At 47.8% G+C, this 25,319-nt stretch overlaps 1 protein-coding gene across 3 annotated transcripts in view; it reads left to right on the top strand.

The window, feature by feature from the left end:
• The window catches only part of LOC119169741 (MAM and LDL-receptor class A domain-containing protein 1), a 317,209-nt gene that overhangs the window by 95,636 nt on the left and 196,254 nt on the right, over positions 1-25,319 (top strand). For all 3 annotated transcript variants that reach the window (XM_075886843.1, XM_075886841.1, XM_075886842.1), the window contains exons 21-25: positions 266-493; positions 8,865-8,897; positions 11,633-11,767; positions 12,502-12,640; positions 15,399-15,507. In XM_075886843.1, the coding sequence (XP_075742958.1) occupies positions 266-493; positions 8,865-8,897; positions 11,633-11,767; positions 12,502-12,640; positions 15,399-15,507 (644 nt within the window). The remainder of the gene's footprint in view (positions 1-265; positions 494-8,864; positions 8,898-11,632; positions 11,768-12,501; positions 12,641-15,398; positions 15,508-25,319) is intronic.

The raw sequence follows: 25,319 nt of genomic DNA, 5'->3' as shown, positions 1-25,319 counted from the left end.
CAGTTCTATTTGCACACGCACTTAGGTGGAGGTTGAAAAGGTTAATTGATAATAAAACGTCTCCGAGCTTGAGCAAATTAAGAGCAACAAAATTTGGATTGCACTGGACCAAAGTGTACTTTTAAGCGCATGTTGCTCGAAGAGCCGACATCTGACAGCAACAATACAGGGAAAGCTATTCCAAAATACAGTATACGTTACTCCTTGCATAAAATTGCTACAAAAAGCAGTGAGCGAGAACTCATATGTTGTCATTATTTAACAGATATAACTACGGCCAATGTCTCCATTACTTGTTACGGAAAAGCCTCTGACAAGGCCCAACCCGAGGTTCAGTCCTCTGTTGAAATGGAGGAAGTGTTACTGTGGACAACGCTGGATGTCCCAGCGAAGCAGGGCATTGGCTGCCAGCTAGCAGTGAGTGTGACTCGAGGCCCAGGTACCAACGGAACTATGGCCATTGCATCCATCAAGGTCACATCCTCGGAACCAGGTAAGTCCCATTCCCTGGAGTGTGAAAGGATAAACAGCGTAATAATAAACAGAGTTTTAGAGGTGGAAATTGAATGTCCAAAAAAAGTAGAAACACTGACCACAATAAAACATTTCAAAACAGAACGAGACGTTTCGACTCACAATACCGTTTCGTTTTCACAATACATTTCATCTTCACAGTAAAGTGCGAATGTATCAGAACCTAACTACATTTCAGTGGGCGTCGCAAGCATAGCGAATACATGTGAAGAACGTTTCCACCGTTGCAGTTGAGAGTACGTTCTGTCGTCTGTATTAGCAGTGATTCCAAATAAAGACGTGAAGATAGTTTTTTCTGTTTTTCAAGTGATGTTGTGTTCTTCTGTAAGGATGCTTGTTGTTTTTTCAAGCCATCTCCCGACCAGACAGGATTCCGTGAATCCCTGGATTTCTATAACACAGGCTATAGAACCACACACTCGCATGTCAAGTAGTTCGGACGCTGATGACGATTAGCAAAGAATGCTCGCTGCGGCAAGTTCGCAGCAATATACGACAGATATTCACTTGGGCACAACGCGAAAACTGAAGAGGGATAATAACTAGACATATATAACGGCACCCATTGAATAGACTCTTATCGAGGAAACGAAAGTCATTTAATGTATACAAACAGTATGCAGCGTTGAGAGCACTGTTGCTAAGAAAACCTAACAAAAATTTTATATTAAAAAATCACTTCACAAGTTCTGAAAAGAAAGAAAATGCGTGTTGTCGGGTGTTCTCCTTATTTCTGTTTTTTTTTCTCAACTGAGTCGTCTGCGTTATTTTTGTTTGCAGTTTCATGGTGTTGTTGCACCTGAAGTGTGCTAGAAAGTGTAAAGAACAACAGGTAATATTGTCGCAGTACAACGCGAACAAAGTACAAGTACGCCTTGAGGCAGCGAAAGCAGCGTGTTCTCAACAGCTGAGCCACAAGATCTTCTTTGTTGTTGAGTCAAGCCAGAGGCCCACTACTTGGTGTCTGCTAAATCCCCACAGCATCGTTGTCGTTCACACGCAGACACGGGTCATTTGCCTCCCTCTCAAAGAGCATCGACCCGATGCGAAGTCAATAATGCAGTTTTTTTTGAAAGAAAAGTCTCACGCAATCACTCGCTGACGTAAGGCTTCATGCGCACTACGTGAACGAGTTCTGGATGGTGCTGGCGACGATTGGTACTACACGAACTGTCGGGAACAACTTCGTAAGTAACCTCACTCAGTTGTCGCAGCACTCGGTAAGGCCCAAAGTATCTTCTTAAAAGCTTTTCGGAAAATCCTCGTTTCCGTACGGGTGTCCAAACCCATACTTTGTCGCCAGTTTGGTAGACGACTGTTCTGCGGTGAGCATTGTAGCGGCCTGCATCGTACTCTTGTTGTTGGCGGATCCGTAAACGTGCAAGTTGCCTAGCTTCCTCCGCGCGTTCCGTAAACGTGTTGGCGTATGGGTCGATGCCGTCACCTTCGTGCGGTAGCATCGCATCTAACATAGTTCGTACTTCTCGTCCATGAACGAGGCTGAACGGGGTCAGGCGCGTCGTTTCTTGCTTTGCCGTATTGTACGCAAACGTTATGTACGGCAAGATTTCATCCCAATTTTTGTGTTCAACGTCTACGTACATCGAAAGCATGTCTTCAATGGTTTTTTTTAGACGCTCTGTCAGCCCGTTCGTTTGTGGGTGGTAGGCGGTGGTCTTACGATGCGCTGTTCCACTCAGCATGAGGACGTGATCCAAAAGAGCTGCCATAAATGCGGCTCCTCTGTCTGTGATCACGACGGATGGTGCACCATGCCTCAGTACAATGTTCTCGATGAAAAATGTTGCCACCTCTGCTGTTGTACCTCTCTGGATAGCCTTTGTCTCGGCATAACGGGTCAGATAATCCGTCGCGACGATAACCCAGCGGTTCCCTGCTGTAGAAGTAGGCAGTGGGCCCAAAATGTCCATGCCGATCTGGTAGAATGGAGCTGTTGGGACCTGTACGGGTTGCAGGAGGCCAGCTGGTTTAGTCGGTGGTGACTTGCGTCGCTGGCAGTCGAGACAGGCAGGGACGTGGTGCTTCACGGCTGTGGTTAGTCTCGGCCAGTAATACTTTTGCTGTATTCTGGCCAACGTTCTCGTGTAACCCAAATGGCCAGAGCTCACCTCGTTGTGGCATGCTTGGAGTACTTCGGTACGAAGGGCTGCTGGGATGACGAGCAGATAGGCAGATCCCGTCGGCGAAAAGTTTCTTTTGTAGAGTACTCCGTCCCGTAAACAAAATGATGACAACACTCTTGCGAAAACTCTTGGCGCCTTCTGAGATCTGCCATCCAAGTAGTTAATTAGGCCAAGCAACTCAGTGTCGTCACGTTGTTGCTGCGCAATGGCGGTCGTGTCGAGGACACCGAGAAATGCCATTTTCTCCTCTTCAGGTAGGGTTGCCGACTCAATGGGTGAACGGGACAGACAGTCGGCGTCCATATGTCGCTTGCCTGACTTGTGTACGACTACAATATCGAATTCTTGCAGCCTGAGACTCCAACGTGCTAATCGCCCGGTAGGGTCTTTTAGACTTGTTAACCAGCACAATGAGTGGTGGTCGCTAATTACTTTGAAGGGGCGGCCATATAAATACGGGCGAAATTTTAAAACCGCCCATACCACGGCGAGACATTCCTTCTCAGTTGTAGAGTAATTGGCCTCAGCACGTGTTAATGTTCTGCTTGCGTAAGCGATTACCCTCTCTGTGCCCTCTTGCTGCTGCACAAGCACAGCTCCCAGAGCAACATTGCTCGCGTCTGTGTGAAGCATCGTCGGGGCTTCTTCATCGAAGTGGGCAAGCACTGGGGGCGTTTGAAGACGTTGACGCAGGTCATTAAAGGCAGCCTCCTGTTCTTCGTTCCACTCAAAAGCAACGTCGTCTCTTGTGAGACGAGTTAGTGGCGACGCGATGCGGGCAAAGTCTGCGATAAATCGGCGATAATAGGCACAAAGGCCCAGGAAGCGTCTGACAGCCTTCTTATTGGAGGGTACTGGGAACCGTGCAACAGCGGCAATTTTTCCAGGATCGGGTCGGATGCCTACGTTACTGACGACGTGACCGAGAAACTGAAGTTCGTGGAAACAGAAATGACACTTTTCCGGTTTCAATGTTAGGCCCCCAGACCCTATGGCACGTAACACCACTTCCAGCCTTTGGAGATGCTCGTCAAAAGTCGTTGAAAATACTACAACGTCGTCCAGATAGACTAGGCACGTCTTTCACTTCAATCCCGAAAGTACCGTGTCCATAAGCCTTTGAAATGTCGCGGGCGCGGAGCACAAACCGAAAGGAAAGACTTTAAACTCGTATAAACCATCTGGCGTCACAAAAGCGGTTTTCTCTCGGTCTCTTGGGTCTACCTCGATCTGCCAGTATCCACTCCTCAATTCCATGGAAGAAAAGTAGCGAGCGTGCCGAAGTCTGTCAAGGGAGTCATCAATACGTGGGAGCGGGTACACATCTTTTTTTGGTCACCCGATTCAGCTTCCTGTAGTCCACGCAAAAACGCAGCGTGCCGTCCTTTTTTTTTACTAGCACTACAGGCGATGCCCAGGGGCTCTGTGACGGTTGAATTACATCATCTTCAAGCATTTTCGCGACTTGTTGTTGTATGGCTTCGCGTTCCTTTAAAGCTACACGATAAGGGTTCTGGTGAATAGGTCTCGCCATGTCCTCGGTGATTATTCGATGCTTTGTCAAAGGTGTTCGACCAACTCGTGAGGTCGATGAAAAGCAGTCGTGGAATTCGGCTAGTAGCTGAAGAAGTCTCTGTCGTTCATCCTCTGACAGAGTGGGGCTAACATCGAGAACGGGTTCTGGTTCTTGATCAGGCGCTTCATCTAATACCGATAAACATAAACTGCTTCGCATGTCTACGATATTGTCGTAAGAAGCGATAGCTGTGCCCTTCGGAAGGTGCCGGTGCTCAGTACTAAAGTTGGTCAAAAGTAAATTCGTGCGCCCACCAGTGAGACGGACGATACCTCGTGCGACCGAAATGCCATGGCTAAATAGCAGCGAGCCAATTTGGTCGGCAATGCCTTCGCCATCAAACGGTTCGTGCCCTTCCACCGAAACAAGAGTGCATGACCGTGGCGGGACGACCACATCATCATCAATTATACGTAAAGTGTTACGTATTGCGTCTGAACAGTCAACCAAACCAGGGCTGTTGCGGAACGTAATTGAACGGTCCGGGATGTTGATGACGGCACCATATTCTCTTAAGAAGTCCATCCCTATGATCAGGTCCTTGCAACATGAGGTGAGGATGACAAACGTCGCCACAAAAGAAGAGCTGCCGATGCCCAGTCTCGCTGTACACCTTCCGACAGGCATCAACAGCTGGCCGCCTGCTGTCCTCAGGTGAGGTCCCGTCCACGTAGTCTTCACTTTTTTTAAGCGCACGGCAAGGTTTTCACTTATGATAGAGAAGTCGGCACCGGTGTCAACTAAGGCTGTTACTTGCTGTCCGTCTACAAAAACGGTAAGATCTGTGGTCACAGTTTCGTCAACGTTACAACTAGTCGCCTTTACGGCGTCCTGTGGTAAGAGTAACGGGGGCCTTTTTTCGTCGCCTTGGCGGCCTGCAACCTCACCCCCGGAGGTCGCCGCCTTCAGTTTCCCCGGCGTGGACTTGGTGACCTCCTTCCGCTGGCGTCGGCTGTAGTACGGTCGCGCGACCAAGGCGAATATGCCGGAGACGGAGAACGTGGTCGACGTCCCAAACCTGGCTGGCAATTAGGCTCACCGTCGTCATTGTTGGCTCGGCAGTTGTCAAAATGGAACCGAGACAAGGAAGGTCGTTGAGAATCAGCGTCCCGGCGTGGTGGGTAGTCGTCGTTGGGGCGTCGATCGTCAGACCATTGCCGAAGAGGTCGAAACGTGTCGGCGCGGTGCCAGCAATGACGAGAAATGTGGCCGACACCTCCGCAGGTAAAACAAAGCGGACGTCTATCCACGGTGCGCCATACGTCTGTTTTACGAAGCTGTGGGCGTCTCAACGGCTCATAATGTTTTAAATGCCGTGTCTCGTTGGGAGACGGCTCTTCGTACGGCGGCATTTCATACGGTTGCACGACGGAAGGGCGCCGCGGTTTCTGTCCTTGCGGCGGCGACCGAGGAACGGCTGTCGATGGCTGGCGGTACGACGGTGGAACGGGCGGCGGGCGGCGAAGCGCGGCTGCGTAGCTCATAGGTTGCTGATCGTGAGTAGAATCAGCTGCCGAAAACGCTTGGCGTATTTCTTCGCGGACGACTTCAGCGACAGACGCCGTGGGTGGTTCCGTGACCAGAGTCCGCAGCTTCAGCAGCTCTTCGCGAACAATCTCTCGTATTAAGTCGCGCAACGAGCTTTGATTGTCAGATGTCGTAGCGGCGACTTGCATGTGGGCGTTGCTGGAGAAGCGATCGTATTGTCGGCATCGCAGGTGAAGCGCCCGTTCGATAGCTGTTGCTTCTTTGATGAAGTCTGTCACGGTGCTTGGCGGGTTTCGCAAAAGTCCGGCGAACTATTGCTCTTTAACGCCGCGCATGAGGTAGCACAGCTTTTTGTCGTCGGTCATGTGCGGGTCAGCTTTACGGAAGAGACGGACCATGTCCTCTGTGAACATTGCGACCGTTTCATGGGGTTTCTGAACCCGTAGCTCGAGTAAATGCTGCGCACGTTCGCGCCGGTCGACATCGGCAAATGTGTCAATCATTGCTCTTCTAAAGTCACTCCATGTTGACAAACTGCCTTCTCTGTTCTCGTACCAAGTACGAGCACTGTCGTCGAGATAGAAATAGGCGCGGGAAAGCCTTTGTTCAAGAGACCATTGGTTGGTGTTGGCGACACGTTCATAGTGATCAAGCCATTCTTCGACGTCTTCATGTGCTCCACCACCAAAGCGATCAGGCACCAGCGGTGAAAAAAGGGTTACCTGAGATGGGGTCGGCAAACTACTGTCTCGTAGTAACTGTTGTGGGCTGGCGGTGGCCATTGGTAGATGTGAGCGGTGCCTCGTAGAGTGTTCCTGTGAGAGGGTGAACTCTGGAAGGAGGCCTCGCAAGCGACGACTGAAGCGATGCACGGGAGTGTCGACAAGAGCTTCTGGGCTGGATGAACGGCTCCCCGTGGGAGTGTGGAGCATCAGGCGGGGTCGCGGGCCAGCACCTCCACCAGTGTCGCAGTACAACGCGAACAAAGTACAAGTACGCCTTGAGGCAGCGAAAGCAGCGTGTTCTCAACAGCTGAGCCACAAGATCTTCTTTGTTGTTGAGTCAAGCCAGAGGCCCACTACTTGGTGTATGCTAAATCCCCACATCATCGTTGTCGTTCACACGCAGACACGGGTCAATATCACGTTACTTATTAAAAGACGTTTCGCAAAAAAATTGCCGAGAGTTAAACATTTTACAAGAAATAGCGTGTTGAATCAATGACAGAAGTTTTTTCGGGCTAATAATGCATAAACCTCAAGTGTTGCAACGGTCAGAGGTTTCCAAAAAACACAGCCTATGAATCATGAACTCGATAGACATTATGCAAATTAGATTAAAACCGGAATAGATTTCAGACGGGTTGCATTGCAATAGTTGTAGGAGTAGTAGAAAAATATCTAGGGCAAGTGCGCACTAGGAACGCCAACCCTCAAACAGGTGTGAAGCTTGGCAGCCTTCTTTGTTTCCCTTCGATTTTCTCTTTCTTTCCTCCTTGTTTTCTTTCTAATTCTTTCGTGCGTTTCATTTTTGTCATTTTTCTATCTTTAATACTATATATTTCTTATTCTATTTTTCTATACTGCTTTATCTTTTTTGCTTTGTTTATTATCTTCCCTCCATATTTTTCTCTCTCTCCCTTTATATTTATCATTTGCTTCTTCTACTTTTGTGCGGGTTACAACCTGCGCTACGCAGGGCGACCATAGCATACGACCGCATACCACAGCGCAGGTCTCTGAAGGGCTCATCGTCCAGAGACGATGAGAGCAAGAGAAAGAGGACTTTTCCATGGCACCAGCGCTCATTCGATATGCTACTAATGGCTATGCTATTCGTAGGTTGGCCTTCGTTGCGCCAATCTGCGACAGCGTATGACAGCCTGGGCCACTAATGAGCTGCCCACTTGAAACTTTATTACATTTACGAAAATATCGCCCGCATCTTCCCCACGCGAGGAACACGAGTGAATGCGTTGTAGAATGGTGTAGGTATCATGGGAGTGTTGCGTAATTCGGTTTTGTTTGCAAATGCTTCATTTTAATTTTATTTTAATATTCCTATTTATTGAATGATGCAGAAGCATGACAATCAATTAGAGGTGAGACGCTGATGTGCGATCCAATGCACGTGAATGGTTGTGCAGCGCGAGCGTTTTTTACTATCAGACACTGCCTGCTTCGGCCTTGCGAGGTGAGAGAGGGGGCGCGGAGGTGAGCGGCGGTTGGCTCGAGACGCAAGCATGCGGCACGAAACTCGAGGCGCCAGAATGCGCAGTGGGGTTGGCGATTCCCCCACCGAGACTGGATTTGTGACTAGGTGCGAGTATAAAATACTCCAAATTTAAAACAGGCATGTGAGACCCCCAGTGTCCTACAGGGAATTTATGGGTGAAAAGCATAGTCTGTCGAGCAGGGTGCTGCTGCTATTCCAAGGTCCCAATTCACGAGCCATTCATTAGTTCTTTGAATCAGTATCGTGGGCAATATGCGTAATGCTCTTCTCCAGCTGCGCAAATGCCACGTCATATGAAAAAGTGTCAACTATTCAATTACAGAGGTACTGATGTGCTTGCTGACACCTTTGAAAAGGACCCCATACATTGGCCCCATCGATGTTCTGCCATACAGTTACGTTGAGCCTTCGATGAAAAATATGAATTTTGCTCTGTTTACTGATGTGTATTCGATTAGCGAGTGCGCGTCCATATTTGTCTGAGCAATTGGCTCTCGGATAAATTGTTCTACCTGTCTTTTCAGGAGGAGATTACGCGTGTGTGTGTTTGTGTGTGTGTGTGTGTGTGTGTGTGTGTGTGTGTGTGTGTGTGTGTGTGTGTGTGTGCGCGCATTGTTACACCTCACAGGCATGTAGGAGAACGCCTACATAAACAAACTTGTAGAGCTTAACTATAACACAGACATCTAACTACGAACAGCACCACGACGACCTTTCGGGTAGTTTCAGGCAACTGTGAAAAAATTCAACATGCCACATAAACTGCTAAGTGGTCTAATTCATTGGTCACCGATGTTATAAGAATGTGTGAAGAACTTTGCGGAAATTCGCGAAAAATAATGATGCGGCATCCACAAATAGTGACAAATTGGTTTTCTTCATTTCAGCTCTCAAGCCTGAAGATACAATGGACTCTCCTAGTGAGTATAAAAGAATAAATTGTTACATTATTACAAAGCCTTACTTGCTGTTTATTACGCCGGGCTCGGGGTAGTATTTTGTGTAGGATTATGTTTAAATAACTGCCAAAGCATGAAACATGGTTCGTGCTGAATTTGCAATTATTTATCAAGATTTAAATGATATCTCAACGTATCTGGAAGACATCGTGAAAATGAAAATTACTGCCAGTGACAAAGTAAAATGGCGCTTATTTCACTACATTTCCATTCCTTCATACATCAGGATATGTTATCCGGGGGCGCTCGTTTTCAGCGTGCACATCTATTTTCAAATGTAATGTTCAAGTGTTAATGTCACCCTTGCTGGACTGCCATGTTGAGGAACGTGCCGACGACTTCAAAGCTCCGTGACTCAACGTCTGGCCTCAAAAACATCTTGGGAGCTCTCTAAGCATTATCAGTATATCACATTTTATTTGTTTCTCAATTTTTGGAAACAATTAGCTAAAGGTTGATGTTAAAAGCCACCATAGCGTAGCAAGTGACGTTTCGTATGGATAAGCTCGAGAGGGGAAGTTTCTGGCATTTCAATGGACCGAAACGCGAATATTAGCCAATGATTAGTTCAATTGAAGGAACTCACGATGGTAGACAATAATTTCAAGTCATCTAAATAATCATAGTCATATCATAGTGCATCATAGTCATATCATGGTTTCGCGTAAGTTACGTGTACAAGGTTGCTCACGCCGCAAGCTTCGAAATTCACCTTCTCTCATTCGCAAGCTTGCTTTCTTGTCGCCCCAAAATATTAGGAGTTATCTTTTTCTGCGTGGTCTCCCCACCAAAGGCATTGAGTTACTTCATCGAAATCAATTTAAGGCACAAACACTCATTTCATTGCTGGAAACACAAATATTACTCCCTCTTTCCCTCGGGCTGCTAAGTTACCGGCGTAGTATTGTAATCTTGTTACTATTCTGTAAATACCAGTGTCACACCAACCATCGTGTTTTAGGCCTACACACGTCGCCACACACTTCGTAGAAGCAACAATAATGTAGGGTTTGCGCGAATTCACGGTAAAACAGGCGCAGTAAACTACTCGGCTCTTCCACGCGTCAAACGCCTATGGAACAACTTACTTGATATTACAGTTGCGTGAATGAATCCAGTATAATTGCGGAAGTCGCCTAAATGGGCCCAGCAACACTACTCGAGCATGTATTTTTCATCGGTTGTTCTAGTGCTGTGCAACGCGCCTATATCATTGCGCAAATGGCAACGCCGAAATCAACGCTGTTATAACTTTAATTCATGGAACAAACTACCTTCATTTCAGACTGCGACGACACACATCAGTTATGTTTGTTAGGAGAAGTGAGATCATGTCCTGTCACGAGACGACCAGGACCGTTCGCTTTCTATTGGCTAGACGCTACCAATAGCGTATAATATTCATATACAGGTGGCCAGGCCATATGAGTGAATGCTAAAAGCAGCAAAAACTATTTTGCACTTTCTCAGAAAGAATTCGTTCCTTCTTCTGAATGATGTATTTTCCTAATGAACCCTTAGCCTGCGAAGGAGGCTATGGTACGCCAGCAGTGAAAGACGGAGAGGCATGCCGCATTTTTTATGAGCCCAAAATTTGACAGGCGGTGGGCGCCGTCTTTGCCGTAGAACGCGTCTTGCAAGCAAGCCGAGAAGTCACCCCGCCCAAAGCATATATGTTGGAACGTGGAAGCGTCTTCTATTCTACGCACGTGGTTTCGATGATGACGCCGTCAAAAAGAGTGGCAGCGAAGTACAGTCGGAAAACTACCATGAGGTGACATTTTCGGTATGCGGTATATCATTATGACACGCGCGTGGTGATTGGAAGCAGTCATTAACGTCAGAAGGCGAGTTAAATGCAAAATAGGACATTTATCGTCGTCGTCTGCTTGAGTTTTAAACTTTGGGGACTCACAGTTTCACTTTCCGTGCACCAATATCCATAACTCTTGTTGCATTCGTCTCAAATACCAATGCTATATACACGCGTTCCGGTGCTAAATAAGGGTGTCCCAAAAGTATGGCAGGGCCCCTTTAACAGAAATAAAAACCGCAGACCACGTTCTGCCAAACTTGTCATATGTAGTGATTGGTGCTTTCACGAATCACCCAGTTCATCGCGCACTTACATGTGCGGTAACTTATCTGTTGCAACTCCCACTATTTTATTATTATCGCATCACACTGATTTTGTTACTTGTGTTTATTAATTTTATTTTACTCAGTGTTTACAACACAATGTAACGAGTATTTCACTTTATATAACGAATAATACATTCGTAAATCTTGTATTACTCAATTTTTATAGCGTTTTCATTGTACAAGATCTTTCTTGAACATGCTGGGCTTTTCTCATAATATCTTCTGTGTTTATTTCACGTATCTTCTATGCCTTAGGTTTATATAATTTATGCCAAGCCGCCATCTTCCCCTTCCCACCCACGAGCTTAACACCCGTGAAGTTATGTAAGGCGCTGTGAAATAAATAATTGATGTTTTGGCGATATAAAGTGCACATCCTGCTTTGCTAGTACATAGACAATTTTGGGGTGAGCAACAGCACCGATTAACTGCCGAGACACATCGCATTTGAACTGCAAACAATTATCGCATGTAGTGCGTTTACATACGGTGTGTTTTCTTGAGCATGCTTTGTGTCAAAGTTTATGTGGTTCTAAACCAATGCTTTCTCACAGCTCGGTGCACATTCGAAAATGGCACAATGTGCGGCTGGAATCCAGGCGGACTGTCCAACCAGTGGTCTTTGAACGATCCTTCCAAGAAGCTTCCAGAGTATCCACGATTCGACCATACTCTCAAAGCGTACACAGGTGATTTAGAATGATTTACTGTTTTCTTTCCTCATAATAATAAAAACAATATAATACCTACAAGGAGCGCATGTGATGCAAGCCATACCACTTTTATGAATTGAGGCCCGGGATATCTGAAAAAAAAAAATATATATATATATATATATATATATATATATATATATATATATATATATATATATATATATATATATATATATATATATATATATATATATATATATATATATATATATATAAACGCCCTTTTCATTTCACAGTTCTCTGTTCATCTTGAAGTGTAAAGTTAGCTGGGAATCTATATCATCAGAAGAAAAATACAAAGCTCGTTATGCCCTTAAGACCCCAAGTAAATATCCCATTTCTTCTACCAGCGTACGTGAAATCATTTATTTTTTTTTTCACTTCCATCTGAAGCTTTTTTGTCACTATCTTGACGTGATGGCTTTACGATAATGCCGTGTGCATGAAGCTGTGCATTTCTTCTATGTGTGGTGCTTCTATTAAGCACTTAGGAAGTTCGGTCACACAACTGCAACTAACCCGACATCCAAATTTTCTCAGTTTCATTTCTATCGTTGTTTCAAGTGAAATCGCTAATGTCTATAGTGTTTACTTTCTTTTGATTATGACGTTTATAAACCAAAGACCCACATATGAACAGTGGGATATCTCTGCCTTCCTGTTTTTTTTTGTTATAGCTATTAATGTCTTTATTTCGTTTCTTTCAGGGCGTTTCGTCTATGCGAAGCATGACGTTGACTACGACTGGGGAACTGCGGTGTTTAAAAGTCCTGAACTGGACGTTAACGCCACCGATGGAGCCTGCCTCAGCTTCTGGGTGTTTGCACTCCATTCAAGTCACGTCAAGTGAGTAATATTTACAGGCCGAGCTGCAGTACACGAAATCAAAGTTAAAGACAACTTTAGAAGAATTCAAGAAACATTCCCTTGATTATCAGTTGTTGTTTTGAAACGTCCTGTATTTCGTGGGGCGCCACACGTTAAACATCAACATTCTGCTTTGTTTGGCGACATGATGCACAGCTATCTGTCCAAAGGTCGTGCACAGGCTTTTGAAGAACGTTCCCCTCTAGAGTGCGAGGTAGAGAACGCGGTGATTCAACCCATAGCTTACCTTCTTCGGAAGTAGCTGGGCCAGCAAGGTAGTTAACAAGCTTTTATTGTAATTTTTTGATGAAATGCCTATTACGATCATCATTACGGCAGTGAGGTAAAACGTCGCTTCAGTAATATAGCAGCATGTTCACCACTTCGTGGATCAGAAGAGTCCACCTCGGTGGTAGAAGGATTATTCTGTGTTTTGAAAAAGTTTCTTTACACTATGTACAAAAAAACAAAAGTTTCATAACATTCCAGTAATGGGCACATATATTTCGACAGATCTATGTACCACGAACAACATCCCTACGTTGAAAGAAAGGCATCGTTGCTCTAATTTACATGACAATGTTGGCATACGTGTACACATGAACTCATGCGATATCATAATACAATGAACGGTATAACGAAACAACAGATGAAATGAAACACAATTGCTTATAAAACGAAATCATGAATAACTACTCAACGTGCGCTGCTTAGCCCCTGTCGGAGGTAAAATAAGTTTTATCCTTTCGTGTTCAACATTGACGACAAGGCACGACCAATGTCGCATAAACTCGTGCTCCCCGAAGAAGAAAATCTCCTCAGAGAGGAACGCGAGCATGTCTCGTCTCCTTCTCCCCAGTATTGGCCACAAAGTATGCCGGCGGCAATTGACAGCTACGGCCTGAGATCGGTTTCTCCAAAGGCTGAACAGCCCCGAAACTATTAAAAGAGCGGAGAAGCGGCCGCGCGGAAATCGGCCGTTGGACACGGAAGTTCGCACACCCTGTCCCCGAAAACCAGCGTGAACCGCACGCCAAAAAAGGCGGGAGACCATACATTCAATTGTCGCATGTCGATTGGTCTTGACCATGACGCGGTTGGGGCAAGTGGAAGTGCGAACCACCTGCCACCGCTGCAACCGATCTCGCGTGGGGAGCAAGCCCCAGCCCAACCGCCAAATTTTCTGAGATTCCCTGGCAACACTGCTGCAGTTATTGGTTTCCAAGCGCGGCTCATAATAGATTGACGATGCTGGGGCACCAAGGGCCGTAGAAGGGCGGCCACTGTGTCCACCACTTTAGAATCAGCCACCTCTGTCTCTGGGTACGTAGCTTCCAAACGTCGGTGAAATGCCAGAAGTGCGCGATACAAATATGGTAATTCAGTTGATTGGGGACCTTGGTTAATTTGGCTAGCTGGTAGGAAAAGGCGTAATGATGGCTCCAGATGACAGCGAGCCAGTGTCTGAGTGGGCGTACCGTCGTTGCTCAGTATGCGCACTTAAGCGCGGAGGCACAATGTAGAAGCCGTGACGAAAATGTCGGGGAATGCAAAAACACCTTGATCTCGCGGTTGAGCTAACGCTGGACGCGATAACAATTCTGTGCCACCAGACAAAAAAAAATGAACTGATGCAGCTTTGCACTTTCTTAGGCACGTGGAGCGGTGTTCTTACAGAATGGCAAAGGTACCAAAATTTTCCGAGGTGAACCGTTTGAGCTAAGTATCGGCGTTCCAAGATGGGGAAGTCGAAGTGTCTGGCTTTTTTGACGCCACTTTGATGAGTTCGTGCACTGGATGATCAGATTCGGCCCTGTACACCAAATGTAAAGAAAGTAAAGCCCAGTATTGTAATGATAGGAGACCACTTAAAAGGCGATGTGATGCTGGTACGACTGCTGGGGTTGCCAATAAAGGAATACTGGCATTTAGAAAAGTTTAAGCTTGCACCGCAGATAACGCCGAAATGATAGAAAATATCAAGAGCATGCTGCAGCGACTGTTCATTATGTACATATAGAGTAATATCATCTGCATATACAGTGACCTTATCTTGAGTGTTACCAGGTAGGGGTATGCCTCGAATCTGCGGGTCACGTTCTACGACCTTTAAGAAGGGCTCTAATACCAGAATGAATAGAACTGGGGAGAGGGGACACCCTTGACGAACCCCGTGCGTTGCTTGAAAGGGTTGACTCTCACGGGAATCTATGTATAGGGTACTTGCACATCGGCTAGCGGTGTACAGATTGATGCCTCGCGTCAACCACGTATGGAAGTGTACTAACGTATGCGAGGTTGCCGACGTGAATGTGTCGGATTTGATCGCGCCAGGAGCCATCGCAGTTTCAAGGGGGTGAAATGCTACTACCCCGTATACTCTGCTGTGTCAGCACATTTTCATGAACACCTGATGGTCGAAATTTTCGGAGTTCTTCACTACGAAGCACTTCATAAACCTATCATGTTTATAGCACATAGAACCTCTTATTCAATTGTTCATTGCTAAGAAGCCTTCATTGCCTAAAAAACGGGTGCTTCTAGCAGTCGTGTACCGAACATTTAGTACCAAGTGGCCAAATGATATCAAAGATACTTAAAAACGTATGAAAGTAAAACCACAGCTGGACTAGAGGAGCGCACGTGCCGATCTTGTAGTCCGGTCGTGGTAAAACATGCTGCCACGCGAAATACCAATCGAATCTCGGGTTAATGACGTATTTTCCGCGTATTGCAGTCTCGACGTGTGGTCACAGAATGACCGACTGTACGCCACCAGCGTTCGCTCTAGCCACCAGTGGGAACACATAGTGGTGAACTTCAGGAGGCTCGAAAGGAAATATCAGGTACGTAGTGTACTTGTATCAGCCAACTTTCAGCATGCATGAAATAGAGTGACAGCTCTACTCCTCCAAATCAAAACCCAAACACTGCACATGGCGTCTCACATAGAGAAGATACAATTAAGCTTGTGAGTTTAGCTCTGTAATAAGACTTGACATAGGTAGTGCTACTGGACATGGCTGCCGATGAAGTTACGAAAAGGGTGAAAGGACAGTCGTTTTGTACAACTAAGATCTGCCTGGTGTGGTGTAAGATTTTAGAAACCTTGAACCCCAACCTCACAATTTTTTATGAGCTAGGAAGCGATGAAAAAGATCGAGGTTCAACCTGAAGCCGATATGCATTATTTCGGTGCATTAAACAGCTTGTGCGGCGGGAAAGATGCGAATGTGGAGCCCACTTCATTTCTTAATGATGTGCAGTCAGAATAATCTGTTTTTATGACGATAGAAATTATAGGGACACTCTCGGTTGGATTTCACTGCTGACATATAGTTAATATAGAGGCTCTAGAGGAAAAGCTGGGCCTAAAAACTATAACCGCAAAAGCACTGACATCTTGCAACGTTGTCATTGTTTCCATCAGAGTACATTAAGGAAGCGCTAGATTTAAATGTTTAAAACAGCCAAAATTTCGCAATACAAATTGAAAACAAGCGTGCTCAGGTGATAAAAATGAGCAAAAATTGAATAAAATTTATTCAAAGTACTTTTAGTAAAGATACAATGGCTATTTATCTAATTTACAGAGCGCGGAGATAAGCGTTTGCTGCTTTATCCAGTAGATGGCCACACCTTCCTTGTAACGTTGAGAGCATGCCGGTGCGGCGTGTGGCTGATTGCGCCAACTAGCTTGCACGCCGGGCGAGTCGGCGTCGGTGTTTTTAGGGGCGAAGCTCCTTAAAGCGGCACTCGTTCGTCCCTCGTCATAGTCGTAGTGCGTAACTAGTCTTACGCTTTGACCTGCAAGGTAATGCCGGTCGGAGATTTCTCCTGTGCGTTGTTGAAAACTAAAAATTTTGCATCGTGCGCGGTAACTAAGAGCTCAATTCTCCTGTCTCTCATGCCCAATTAGCAGCCATTGGCATGTACATTGAGCACTATCTGACAAAAAAGGGTTGCTACGTTATACTTGCTGGGCGTAATCTTTTTGGTTTTAGAAAGGTTTTGCGAGCGTTGAGCTGCAGTGCGATGAATACAGTGAACTAGTATATACTGTCACGTGCGTACCGCGAAAAAGACGAAGGGGACAGCGCATACGCGAATCTGCACGCTTTTATGCAGAACGCAACAACGAGAAAGACGAGGAACTCTCTGGTGTGCGCGGTTAATAAAAAGACAGACCCGCTGCGGTTTTCTCAGCGTCTTCAAGTACGACCTGTGTTCACGTCGCGACACTGGTGGAGGTGCTGGGGCCAGCAACCTGATGCAAGAAATCGTTGTTCGGCACCGTACACCAAGTCCCGAGCCTCAACATCTTGTTACGACTCCAGTACACCGATTCAGTCAGCGCCTACTAGGTCTAAGTCCAGAACGCTTGACGGCATCTCCTGTTACCAACATGGCGGTCCCTTCAACGTCTGCGAATCTTCCTCCGGCCCAGACGACTCATCCTTACCAGGTAACTTTTGAGACTCCTCGTGTTCGCGAAGTCTTCCGTGGAGAACCGTACAAAGATGTCGAGGACTGGCTTGACCAGTTCGAGTGGACCGCTGTGGTGAATCGTTGGAGCGTGCAAGAAAAACTTGGCCGTGCCTACTTCGCAATGGGAAATAGCGCTCGCACATGGTACGAGAACAGGGAGCCTACTTTCCAAACCTTGGACAATTTCCGCCAAAAGCTTCTCGAGACGTTCCTGAGTGCAGACCGACGGGATCTCGCACAACAGATGATTGAAGCCAGCGTGCAAAAGCCTAACGAAAAAGTAGCCATGTTCATTGAGGATATGGCCCGTCTATTTCGCCGCGCTGACCCTGACATGCCCGAGGCAAGGAAAGTTCGTCATTTGATGCGGGGAGTTAAGGAACCGCTTTTCGCCCGCCTTGTACGAAATCCGCCAACAACAGTGGATGAATTCATCAAAGAGGCGACTGTCATTGAGCTGGCGCTCCGGCAACGATGCCGCCACTTTGACCGCCTGCCCGACCAAACGCCTGTAGGTGCCGCCGCTGAAAACGCTGCCGTTTCCGAAAACTCTTTACGGCAAATGATTAGGCAAGTCCTGCGGGAAGAGCTGCGGGCCCTCGGCTTTCCGTCTACCGAGCCTCCGATTGCTTCTGTTGCGGAAATCGTGCGCCAGGAACTACGGCAAGCCTTTCCATCACCGGCGCCACCACACGAACCACGCCCACTGCCCTATGCTGATGCTGTCCGCCGTCATCCGCCTGCCCCAGAAAAAGCACCCTTTCAGCCACGGCCCGTTACCTTGCCGTGGTGGCAGCGGGAACCTGTGTGGCGACCACCAGTACGTCGGACCGACTTGTGGCGCACTGTCGATCGTCGACCCCTTTGTTTCTACTGCGGCGAACCAGGCCACATCTCGTACTACTGCCGTCATTGAGAAGCCCGGTTTGGAAACTTTTCTTGGCCCACTTAATTTTATTTTCAAGACCCTCGTGGTCATGGTGCTGGTCACCTGCCGACCAACCAAGCGTCTTCACCAAGTCATCGCTGGCTGTCTCCCTCACATGCACGAGGTCCGAATTCCCCGAATCGCCAAAGATACGCTGACGCCATCAGAAACCGCTCCCCAAGCCCGTGCCAGGGAAACTAAGTGCTGCGACCTCTGGGGGCAAGGTTGCCAATTGCCGAGACGCCAAAAAGACCCCCTTGCCTCTACACAAAGACGACGAGACGACGGTGATGACGAAGACGACGACAACCACCAGTAATACTGCCTATAAATTCTTACGTGCCAATCATTAGCGTTAATATAGACAGACACCACGTAACAGCACTGGTTGACACGGGTGCTGACTTCTCTATTATGAGACAAGAGCTCGCCGACCACCTTAAGAAGGTCAAGACGCCGTGGAGTGGGCCGCGCATAAGGAGTGCTGGTGGGCAGCTAATGACGCCAACCGGTAAATGCACCGCTCGGCTCGTAATCGGTGATTCGAGCTTCGTCGCCACTTTTGTCATTTTACCAAACTGTTGTAAATAGTTGATTTCGGGTATGAATTTTCTGTGAGAGTATGGTGCTGTAATCAACATTCCAGAACGTATCGTCACATTTTCCGCCCATCTTTACGTCGACGCCGCCACTGAAGAACAACTGCAACGCTTACATGCAGCTGATGATGTGATGCTCCGGCCGAGATCTTGCTGCCTTGTGTCGGTGTTATGTGAACGGCCGTGCCGTAATGAGGTGATAGCGGAGCGAATAGACAAGTTATTGCTTACGCAAGGTGTTTCAATAGCCAGAGGCGTTCTGGCACTAATTGATGGGCGGACAAAAGTGCTCATCACCAACTTCAGCAATGAGCGTCGTCACATCCAGAAGGGCACCGCGATTGCCTACTTCGACGACGTGGACCAAGCCAGAGATTGCTTCGCTTTGCAACCGAACGACGCGACCGTCCTAGCCTCGACACCTTTTTCTGTCAACATTTGCTCTACTCTGTCACCCTCGGATGAACAGGGCCTATTAGAGCTGATACGCCAGTTATAAAATTGTTTTTCGTGCATGTAGAAGGTCAAGTAAATACCACTGACCCAACACCGAATCATTGTTGAAAAAAATACGAGACCGATCCAGCGAAACCCATGCCGTGTGGCTCCAAAAGAACATGAGAAGATCCAAAAGCAAGTTCAGAAAATGCTCCAAGAAGACGTAATACAGATTTCCAAAAGTCCCTGGGCATCCCCCGTGGTATTGGTTAAGAAGAAAGACGGGAGCTTGCGTTTCTGCATACATTGCCGCAAGTTAAACCAAGTCATGAAGAAAAATCTCTACCCACTGCCACGCATAGAAGACTCTCTTGATCGGCGGCGGCATGCACGCTATTTCTCATCGATGGACCTGCGAAGTGGCTATTGGCAAATAGAGGTCGACGAGGAAGACCATGAAAAAACTGCTTTTGTGACGCCCGACGATCTTTATGAATTCAAAGTGCTTCCATTCGGGTTATTCTTTCCGCCAGCCACTTTTCAGTGTTTAATGGACACTGTGCTATCAGGACTGAAGTGGCAGACATGCTTGGTCTATCTAGACGGTGTTATCTTCTTCTCAGCTACATTCGAGAAACACCTGAGTCGATTATTCGCAGTTCTACAAGCTATACGTTTGGCTGGCCTGACTTTAAAACCAGAGAAGTGCCATTTCGGTTTCAGCGAACTTTGCTTCTTAGGCCACGTGGTCAGCCAAGGTGTTCGACCTGACCTGGGCAAAATCGACGCTGTCGCAAAGTTTCCCGCACTGCATGACAAAAGAGCAGTGAGACTCTTCTTAGGCCTCTGCGCTTATTACCGACGATTCATCGCCAACTTTTCGTCTATTGCGGCGCCTTTGACGCGGCTCACACGAGACGATGTCCCCTTTCTTTGCTGCGAAAAGGAACAAACAGCATTAAACGAATTACGCCAACGCCTCCAAACACCTCCGGTTCTTGCGCACTTTGACCAAGAAGCGCCAACAGCACTTCACACCGACGCAATGAATGTAGACCTGGGCACCGTACTGATACAATGGCAAGATAACTCCGAGAAAGTGATAGCCTATGCCAGCAGAGCTCTCTCTCGCACGGAAGAGAACTGCTCGACTACCGAGAAAAAGTGCGTCGCCGTGGCTTGGGCGATTCTCAAATTTCGACCGTATCTGTATGGCCGCTCATTCAAGGTCGTCAGTGATCACCAATCACTTTGCTGGCTCACTAACTTTAAATATCCATCCGGCCATTTAGCACGCTGGAGCCTTCGGCTTCAGGAGTTTGATATGACCATTATTTACACATTAGGGAAAAAGCACACCGACGCAGACTGTCTCTCGCGGTCGCCCGTCGAACCTGCCGCTATTGATTACGAGTCTATGGACGCCGAATTCTTGAGAGTCATCAACGCGGCCACTATTTCACAAGAGCAGCTTAGTGACCATGACCGGCTTCTGCTTATCGACTTCTTAGAAGTACGAAATGAAGACGTGCCGCGAGTTTTTTGCGAGAGGAGTGCCATCTTTTTATTCAACGAACGGCGTCCTATACAAGAAAAACTTTTCTACCACCGGCAGCCCGTACTTGCTCGTCGTCCCTGCATCACTGCGAAAAGAAATTCTGGAAGCCTGCCATGACGAAGTCACCTCCGGTCATCTAAGTTACACTCGAACATTGTCCCGTCTGCAAAGCAGTTACTACTGTCCGAACCTGCCTGCTGCTGCGAAACATCACGTCCAAACGTGTGCCGACTGTCAAAGACGCAAAGCACCACGCGGCAGGCAGGCGGGCTTATTACATTCCGTCCAAGTACCAGCAAAGCCATTCGCCCAAATTGGAATGGATTTCCTGGGCCCATTCCCAACTTCTATCACAGGGAACAGATAGATCATTGTCGCCACCGATTACTTGTCTCGCTACGCAGAAACTAAAGGCATGACGAGGGCCACAGCAGAAAGCGGCTCATTTCTTCATAGAAAACGTCGTCCTTCGGCACGGTGCCCCAACGGTTTTCATCATGGATGGAGGAACTGCGTTCGTGGCAGAACTTTTGGAGTCAGTTCTCAGGCTCAGCGGTACAGCTCACCGGAGAACAACGGCGTACTACCCACAAACTAACGGACTAAAAGCGCGGCTTGAGAAGACCCTCGCAGACACGTTCTACACGCATCACACAAGACTTGGGACGAAATATTGCCTTATGTGACCTTCGCCTATAATACTGCCCAGCAGGAAACCACCGGAATGACGCCGTTTAGTTTAATACACGGGCGTGAAGTCACTACAACGTTGGATGCTATGCTGCCGCATGAGTGTGACGACACTCACGCTGACGCCGAAGAATTTGGTCAGTGCGCCGAAGAAGCTCGACAGCTAGCCCGCGTGCGTATTTGTCAACAGCAACACAAAGATGCCAAACGATACGACCATGACATAAATTGGTAACCTACAAACCAGGCAACAAGGTATGGGTCTGCATCCCAATACGTCGATGCGGACTTTCAGAGAAGCTATTACGACGATACTTCGGCCCATATCGAGTCACCCACACTATTGAACGATATCAACTACGAAGTTATTCCCGACGGTGATTGCAGTTCCAGTCGCCCAAACCGCTCGCCCGAGATCGTGCATGTCATCTGGATGAGACCCTACTTGTCCAGCCCACTCTCGTTTGTCCTGTAGGTGCCGGTGCATAAGTGCGTTTTATAAGTAGAGCGCCATGACTGCGCATTGGGACGATGCCATTTTCGAAGGGAGGAAAATGTCAGGTGTGTACCGCGAAAAAGACGAAGGCGACAGCGCATACGCGCATCTGCACTCTTTTATGCAGAACGCAACAACAAGAATGACGAGGAACCCTCTGGTGCGCGCCGTTAATAAAAAGACCGACCCACTGCTGTTTTCTCAGCGTCTTCAAATACAACCTGTATTCATGTCGCAAAAATACCATGAACTCGAGGTGGTTAAAGGTGGGAAGTAGACACGAAGCGCAAGCCGTAAGAAGGTGTGCGTGTGCAGCCGCTTGTTTAGTCCTTGGAATGTCTGCTGGATGGCGGTGCTTCTATATGCGAAATATATGAATAAAAGATGCGAGATGGTAGTATTTTGATTGTTGACTGGATGGACGAACAGACACACACACAAATGCATGGACGGACGCATGCATGGCTGCACGGACGAATGGACACATGAACGGACGCAGGGGCAGATGCATGGACAAACGCAGGGATGGACGAACAGATGGACGTGCGGACGCACGCACAGACGCACAAATGGACGAGCGGATGGACGCACGGATGGTCGCACATACGGACGCGTATATGATGAAAAGATGCGAGATGGTGATACTTGGAGTGTTGACTAGATGGACGAGTGGACACACTTACAGTTGCATGGACGGGTGCATGGATGGCTGCATGGACGGATGGACGCATAGACGGATGCAGGGGCGGATGAATGGACGAACACAGGGACGAACGCATGGATGGACGTGTGGCCGCACGAACAGACGCACGCATGGACGGGCGGATGGCCGCATTGACGGTCACACAGACGGACGCATGGATGAACGGAAGCAAGAACGAATGGAGGGACGGATGCTTCGCCCCTCTCTCCATCATTCACCCTATGAATATGCTGCCATTTTTTCGTGGCCATGCTTCAAAAGCCCGACTTCATGTGACAGTTTCTTACTGCGATGTACCAAGGATCCACGAAACAGAGAACATGCCGAGCGTAATTGCAACAAGCAGTGGTGACTGCGAGTGCACGTCACCCGAAAGTTGAGTATCGTTTGATCATGGTGGCACCCTAGCGATTATGCGTTTTAATGCATGGGCCATATTGGGAGCTTTTCCTCCAGAGTCAGTATATTTACTCTATGGCCGTGGACGACGGTGATTTCTGTTATTCACCGTATATGTATACGTATGTATATATATAAAAATTTGAGAAAGAAAATTGACCCCGAAAAAAAAACTGCTGCGCGGAATCGGACGAGCGAAGGCTTGCTTACGAGTGCGTGGCGATAGCCACTGAGCCACAAAGGAGCACCTCCTTAAAGGGTGAAATGGCAACCTATTTATATGTCCCACTTACCGCTGTCGATGTTGATCTCGGAAGAACTATCGTGTTCGCAGCATTACCAGCAAGATGGCGCAATGAGTGCGCATCGCCTAGGGAGCCTACGTGACCACTTTTGTTTGGGCAGAGACATCTAAAAAAGCGCTCTGAAAAAACTAAGCAGAAATTAGCGGGTGATCGGGCGCGCTGTTGCCAGATTCCGCCAATTTTAGCAGAATGTTTTGTGCGCCGCCATTTTGTGGCCAGCCGTACAACCCCCAGTTACTCGTGATCTGCAGGATTATTAGTGGCTTGTAGCGTATTTTCCATGGCCCTTTTTCAGACTAAAACCTTTTAATGGCCTTCGATACGCCAGTCGTGAAATGTCGGAGGCGTCCAGCGTCGGCGTCAACACGAAGTTTTAGATGCATGAACAGCGAAACGGAACCGTCGGTGGCGTCGTCCAGCGTTGGTATCAAGACTAATCTTTAGGTGCATCAAGCGCGAAATGTAACCGTCGGTGCCGTCCAGCATCGGCGCCATTACGTAACATGCAAAGCTTGAAACGTAACCGTCGGTAGAGTCATCCGTTACATCACGAGTCAACACGTTACATGCATCAAGCTCGAAACGTAACCGTCTGTTGGGCCAGCGTCGCCGTCAACACGTTACACGCATCAAGCGTAAAGCATCACCAGCGGTGGAGTCGTCCAGCGTTGGCATCAACACGAACACTTAGGTGCATCATGTGCAAGATGCAACAGTCAGTGGCGTCCAGCATTTTCCGTCCGCCCGTTTGTCTGTCTGTCAATCCGTCCGTCCGTGTGTCCGTCCTTCCGTGCTTTCGCGCGGGTGCGTGCGCCCGCTCGTCCGTCCAGTTAGTCCCACTCGTCATCATTCACCTCGAGGATATGTGGTGATTTTAGGGGCAAAGCTCCTTATAGCGGCACTCGTTCGTCCCTCGTAGTCGTAGTAGAAGTCGTAGTGTGCAACCAGTCTTATATTTTGACCTCCAAGGTGGTGCCGGTAAGAGATTTCTTCTGTGCGTTGTTGAACCATAAAAAATTCGCAGTGTGCGCGTTAACTAAAAGCCGAATTCTCCTGTCTCTCATTCCCCCTTAGAAGCCATTGGCATGTACATTGAGCACTATCTGACAGGAAGGGTTGCTACGTCATACTCGCTGGGCATAACCTCCTTGGTTTTAGAAAGGTTTAGCGAGCGTTGGGCTGCAGTGCCATGAATACAGTGAACTAGTATATACCATGAACTCGAGGTGGTAAAAAGTGGGAAGTAGACACGAAGCGCAAGCCGTGAGAGAGTCTGCGTGTGCCATCTCTCGTTAAGTCCTTGGAATGTCCGCTGGATGGTGGTGCATATGCGGAATGTATGATGAAAAGATGCGAGATGGTGGTACTTGGAGTGTTGAATAGATGGACGAACGGACACACAGACACACACACACACACACACATGAATGGACTCACGAATGGCTGCACCGAAGGATGGACGCGTGGATGGACGAGAGGGTGGATGCATGGACGAACGCATCGACGGACGCACAGATGGACGCGCAGACGCACGAACAGACGCACACACGGATGGGCGAATGGACGCACGGACGGTCGCACAGACAGACACATGGACGGACGGAAGCAAGAACGAATAAATGGGCGGATGCTTCGCCCCACTCTTCATCATTCACTCCGTGGATATGCTGCCTTTTTTGTGCTATACCTGGAACTTTGATGTATCTAATTCTTCGTGTTGACGCTGACGGTGGAGAACACCGACATTTACGTTTCATGCTTGATGCATCTACTGCTTCGTGTTGACGCCAACGCTGCACGACAACGACGGTTATATTTCACACTTGATGCATCTACTGTTTCGTGTTGACGCAGATGCTGGACGCCACCGACGGACACATTTCACGCTTGTTGCATCGACTGTTTCCTGTTGACACTGACGCTGGACGCCATCGTCAGACACATTTTCAGACTTGATGCATCTACTGCTTCGTGTTCACGCCGACACCAGGCCGTATTCTTGAGGATAGAATGGCGCCAGGCGTACATGCAGTGCAGGCCACAATAGGCGCGAC

This window comes from Rhipicephalus microplus, chromosome 2 (assembly GCF_043290135.1).
Source record: "Rhipicephalus microplus isolate Deutch F79 chromosome 2, USDA_Rmic, whole genome shotgun sequence".
NCBI lineage: Eukaryota > Metazoa > Arthropoda > Arachnida > Ixodida > Ixodidae > Rhipicephalus > Rhipicephalus microplus.
This window is presented reverse-complemented; position numbering and strand designations above follow the sequence as displayed.